General features: G+C 36.9%; 1 protein-coding gene across 1 annotated transcript; it reads right to left on the bottom strand.

Moving 5' to 3' along the window:
- Nucleotides 1-409: 409 nt before the first annotated feature.
- Nucleotides 410-5,298, bottom strand: LOC147279351 (O-fucosyltransferase 10-like). The gene is made up of 10 exons (XM_086251032.1): nucleotides 4,770-5,298; nucleotides 3,959-4,037; nucleotides 3,573-3,640; nucleotides 3,227-3,315; nucleotides 2,850-3,047; nucleotides 2,419-2,623; nucleotides 2,154-2,321; nucleotides 1,773-1,940; nucleotides 1,252-1,442; nucleotides 410-1,154 (listed from the first exon to the last, which is right to left on the bottom strand). Exons 1-10 carry the CDS (start codon nucleotides 5,148-5,150, stop codon nucleotides 974-976), a joined length of 1,728 nt encoding a protein of 575 aa, XP_086107158.1. The 5' UTR covers nucleotides 5,151-5,298; the 3' UTR covers nucleotides 410-973.
- Nucleotides 5,299-5,843: the final 545 nt, after the last annotated feature.

Here is a 5,843-nt window from a genome sequence, read left to right as displayed (position 1 = left end):
AATTATTTATTTAATCTTAAACTGTTAATTAAAAAGTAATGTGTATGGTTAGATGATTTCTCTCAACAAGATAACACCCTCTTCATTTCTTTTTTTCAATTTAAGCATATTTTATAAATAATTTGTTTAATAAAAGATATTTAAGAGGTGCAATTTTATTTGCCACCTTTAACTATGGTGCACCATTATCCTCTCACTAATCACGTGCCACGTGCAGTATCATAATTAACATATACAAAAATTTAGAAGTAAATTACACAAACATTTCTTAAAGTATAGCGTATTTTCAACTTAAACCCTGTACATTTATTTGAGATGAATTAAACTCATAACTAAAGGGTTTAAAACTGTGATCAAGGATTGCCTAAATGCCATATGGCATAATGATGCAATAATCAAAGCGTATTGATGGGTGAGAAACAATGCAGCCACTCTTTGCTATATCATAATTGCTTACTTAGATACAAAACGATGGGCTAACTTGCCAGAACAAAAGTATTGTCATTTATGTACTCAGAAATGCCTTCTAGGCTAACAAGAAACTATCAAACTGCAAAACCAACGTGTCAACCCCTACCCCTCATCTGACCAGAGCTGGAATGCCATATCCAGCTAAAACTTGTATGTCAAATATCCAAACTATGTACCACAAACATTGAGCAATGCCCCAACCTTGCCAGAGACAGCTCCAACTTCAGCTCTGTCCAGATAAGAGAGCCAACATCTTCATACAAAAAAATGCAAAAGAACAACATGAAATAAGGAAATCCTTCTGTACCCAAAATTGGAAAACCTGATGCAATGACTATCTACATTTGCTCAACAGGATTTCGAGCAATGAGCCATTTTGAAATCCACAAAAGAAAAGAGCCAAAGCCCCAATACAAAGCGTGTGATTGATGATGGCACAAGGTGAAAGAAACTTTTGAAGCATGAGGTTTGTTCTGTCATTTCATAGATTTATCATGCAAAATCAAGCATGTGCAGATGGGTCCATCTGAGTGTTATTCGGTTTCTGCAGACACCTGCATTCTGGTAAAGGGTAGGTGTATACGGAAGATTTTCTGGTGAATTTTTTCACTCTTGGTATTATCATTCCCTTACGGTCACTTTCACTGAGCATTGCTTCCATCTCAAGTTTGAAATCTTTCCAACTGTAAAACCAATATACACAATCAGCATGTAAGCTTAATGTCATCTGAACATTGATAGAGTGAAAAGAAATCATGTAAACATTTGAAGGGAAAATACCTGATGCCCATGTCCTGCAGTAGAACAACAAGCTTGCGTTTATCAGGCCTAATAGTCTTGGCATGTCCACCATCGAGGAATCTCCTATGGCCCATGAGAAATTGTGGGAAGTTCCCACCTTGTGTAGTTACAAAAACCTCACTAAACAAGCATACTGTATAATCCAAAGCTGCCAATCTCGAAGAATATCCCTAGAAAAAGAGATAACCGGAATTAGAACAAGTATGTGGAAGTTCACCGTGAGAGTGACAACAGCAACAGAATTCATTTTGGTGCAGCTTGGTTTCTACAGATATCATATTCATTTATTCAACCCATTACCAAAATCATGTATTTACAGATTGAACTTTCCTCGAGCCAAAAAGAAAATAAAAAAAGAAAGACTTAACTTTCCAATTTGAAAGAAGGTAAAGCTAGAGTAGATAAAACTTTTTGGACGGAAGATTTCAAAGTAATTTGTTTCACTAATCCCAAAATACTCTCTTGAGCACACATTGCATAAAAGCTAGTAAGATATGTACCTCAAAAGGAGCAAGCTCATTTGGGGTTGCAAGAGACTCCTTGGTATGCAGATAGGGAAACATCTTCAGCAGAGGAGCTAAATGTTTCTCTGCCCAGTAGATTTTCCCTGAGGCTAAATAAATTGAAGTGCTGTTATCAAATCCCATACCCCGTAGCATCAATCCAACCTACACTGACAAGACAATATGCAAGAAAGAGATTATTTTTCACACTAGACGAAATGAGCAATAATATATAAGATGCATGCAGGGTTATGAACTAATTAAAATCTAATAGAAGGACCATTTTCTCCTTTAAAAAACACTTAGATTGTTTGGAACCCCTTACATTAAAAGTTTTACAGGTCTAAAATGCAACAGAAGTGATCAATATTAAATTACCTCCAATGGGGTAAGTGGGCATTTTCCATTAATCCTATTGAGACCAGGTAGATGCACACGACCTTTTTGTTTGAACTTATTTCCCCACCCTTTTTGCCGAATTGAATTCAATTCCATATTTTCAGCCTCTCCTCCATCATACAAACAGCATGAGAACGCTACCATGTCCTGCAGGATGAAGTGGATAACATGATTAATTTTTCTGATCATCAAACATAAGATGAACCAAAAACTTTAAAAATTTATGGAAAATAAGATTTATTACCTCCTCAAAACGGAGGTGGATTGATACATACTTTCCACCAGTCCTTGAACTCATCTCAGTCATGCGTTCAACTAGTTTCTTTCCCAATTTTGATATAGAAGAAGAGAATCTCAATGCTTCATAATTAGCAAGGCATCTCAGATACTGAATAGAAGGTGGGACATTCATTGATAATCTATTAGCAAATGGAGCTATGCGGATAACCCTGCATAAACCAAATAAGCAAGCAAAAACAACCTACAAGTTAGCTTGGACAGATTTCATGATTCTTAGATAATGAAATAAAGTCATTGCTTATCGATTAGTCAACAACTTGCTTTCTCTTTTCAGCTTGATGACACTACTAATACTATCACAGATCAGAGTTTACATATCCAATTCCAAAAGGGAACCTGATTTATTAAAGGAAAAAATAACAGTTCAGTACCTACCCATGCCTCTGCAGGACAGGATAAACTTCTCCCATGTAATAACGGACAGGAGACCAAGCTTGGACACGAAAGTTTGGTATGTTAGTGATATTGTGATCATATCTCTCCATCAGATTCTCAGGTAGCTCTTTAACCACTTTAACATAGCCCTCAAGGGTGGCTATGAAATGAGCTTCATCATATATATCACCAAAAGTACTGCCAAACAAAATATCATTGTTTTCTAATCAAATTGAAAGTACAATAAGAATATTTCACAAGAACGTCATCTAAAGCAAAGCTATAAGAGGGTATCCTAATAATACTTTCTATAGTTGACAGAATAATTGTTTTAACTTTTAACTTTAGGAGTGACTTGAACAATATAGTTACTTTACCTTGGATCCCTCCAAACACTATGGAATTCAAAGTGAGGAATAACTAAAATTGCATTCAAAACTCCAGCAAGAGCCACAGCATTGCAAATCTGTGAAAAAAAAAAACATTATTTAATAGCAAGAGCAAACTGTATATGTACACATAAAAAAGATACATACAGTTACCGAAACCACACTAGATATATCTGGCAGCCTTTCAGCCAAAAAGGAAAGAAAGAAGATGAAGAAGAAGATATCTGGTAGCCTCAATCTCTATCTAATTTTCAAACAAAGGAAAGTTCAAGCAAAACAAGGACAGGACAACTAGTGCAAAAAGCAGTCTACAAATAATAAAGAATTAACATACCGCAGAGCGTTGTTGATTAAGACCACCATTAACCTCTACAATCAAGTAACCACTTGGGCCAGGGGACTCTGAAATTCAATGGAGAATATTAGTATAATGTGCAAAAGAAACTCTCAATTTTTCTCAAATATTTTCATAACATGCCAAAGTTGCCTCCCATAAAAGTGATGCAGGACCAAAGGCATTTATATGAGTAACATAACAAAGGTCCAATTCTTCCAATGAGTGGAAGTATGAATTTTCTTTCCCTTTGGAAGTTCATGTACGGATAGAAAGACTCATGACCTTTGATTCCAAAACTACCAAACCTTCACTTTCCCATGAGAAAATTTAATCATTTTCCAAAATTGTAGCAGCCATCTTTATATGTGGTATCTTGTACATACCCGAATGTAGTGGAGCAGTTGAATGTGGACAAGGCTTCTGCTCTTTCAGCTTCCTTCTGTATCTCCATACAGAGGACAACTACAGCAACAAACAACATATGGTCTTGGTTAATAGCAGCAATTTTACTCATTATGCATAACTACAAACGTGAGCCAAATTCACTCTACTTCGAACTTTATGATTTAATTCACATTAATCAGCAACAAATGGGACTACTTTGAATCCAAAATTATGAACATCAACATCCCCTGTACACTTACCCACATAAAAATTTAACCCATTTGAAAAAAAAAAAAAAAAAAAAACCCCCGTTTTCAGAAACTATTAACTTTTCTTACTTTAAAAAGAAAGATACCATTCAAAACAAATTCATATTAAATTCTTCTGCTAAAATTTAACTTCCACGTCCAGAAACCAGAAGGTTCACTTAATTCAGATTCCTAATGTACTACTGGACAAGCGTTTCCCTTAAGAACAAAAAAAAGTGGGAAAGAAAAAATAAAAGCAGCGAAAATTAAGCAGCTATCCCACTGTTTGTTTGATCGGAAAACTGAGGGGAAAATTTTTTGGAATTAAAGGTTTGAGCTGCAATAGGCTTATTTTCGTAAAGTTTTCTCTTTTTATCTCTTTTCCATTTTGCCATCTCCAAGCCCTCCAAATTGAAAATCTGAAGCTGAAATATTTTATTTCCTTTTCTTTTCATGATGAATGATTTATTTCCTGCATTTTCCCAGAAACCAAACAGACGCGCATCTACAGAAACAGCAAGATCAAAAAACACAAAATGAGAAAAAACCCAAGAAGCAAAACCTCAATCGGAGTGGAATTGTCGGCCTGAATATGAGGCCAGAGCAGCTGAAACAGCTGGTGGCTACGGTACACGGAACCAGGAAGAGGGGTGTGATAGCCCACGAGGCCGTAGAAGGGGCCCACACACATGAGAAGCCCGGAGCCGTACAGCAGAGGCAGGACCACCAGCAGCCGGAAGAATCGGCGGAGGAGCATGAAGCAGGCGACGACGGAGATGGGTTTGGAGCGCAGTTTCCGGCGGCAGTGGGAGAGAGTGGTGCTAGAAAGACGGCGCGGTGACGGAGGTGGGCTCGGAGAGGTGCTGCTGCTGCTCTCATTTCCACCGTGCCCACCACCGCCATTTCCGTTGTAATGGCGGTGAGGCTTGGCTTTCATTCCCATGCAAGTGAGTGAGTGAGTCAGTGTGTGTGTGAGTTCAGACTTCAGAGACAGGAATTAGCAGAGAGATTTCTAGAGTGTGTGTGCTGTGGAAAAAGATGGTTTTTAATTCAATCAAGGAGTCCAGGAGGATTTTTCGGATAAATAGTATCTCGGAGAGAGAGAGAGAGCGCGGCTGAGTGAGTGGCTTGGATAGTTGGATTTGGAGTTGAAGCCGAAAAGGGAGACGGACTAGACAGTTGGGTTAAGGGAGCTTCCATTGCTGCTAATGGTGTATGTTTTTTTTTTTTTTTTTGGCCATTATGCTAATGGTGTATGTTAAGCACAAATAGTAGTGTCTGTACTTTTTAACTTTGTTATTAAACTTATAATCTCTACTAAATTACTAATTAGTATTAGTGTAGCTTTCATATTTATTAATAGCATACATAGTCCAGAAATGTAATTCCCACTTTTTTTTTTTGGCCATGCATGTAATTCCCACTTTGAACTTTCATCAACTGTATCCTGTTCTGTCTGATTCCCTTTCAGATGCCTATATGCTATGACGAGGACATATATGATAGGAATTTGACAATTTGGTTTTAACAAAATTGAAAATTTTTTTTTTTTTTTTTGAGGTTTAGGATATAAGTTAATTGGCAAATAGAAATTGTCACCTCCTTATCCTTTTTTCTTAAATGGGAAGCTAATCAT

The sequence above is a fragment of the Dryas octopetala genome, chromosome 7 (assembly GCF_963921425.1).
Source record: "Dryas octopetala chromosome 7, drDryOcto1.1, whole genome shotgun sequence".
Lineage (NCBI taxonomy): Eukaryota > Viridiplantae > Streptophyta > Magnoliopsida > Rosales > Rosaceae > Dryas > Dryas octopetala.
Note: the sequence above shows the minus strand (reverse complement) of the source record. Positions and strands in the feature narration are given on the sequence as shown.

What these genes read in the sequence shown, in the direction of transcription:
- LOC147279351 (XM_086251032.1), bottom strand. Translation starts at nt 5,150, where the DNA reads ATGGGAATGAAAGCCAAGCCTCACCGCCATTACAACGGAAATGGCGGT. An exon ending in TTAATCAACAACGCTCTGCG is followed by an intron (nt 3,316 to 3,572) that starts GTATGTTAATTC and finishes TTTTTTTCACAG; the next exon opens with ATTTGCAATGCTGTGGCTCT. An exon ending in CCTGTCCTGCAGAGGCATGG is followed by an intron (nt 2,624 to 2,849) that starts GTAGGTACTGAA and finishes TGGTTTATGCAG; the next exon opens with GGTTATCCGCATAGCTCCAT.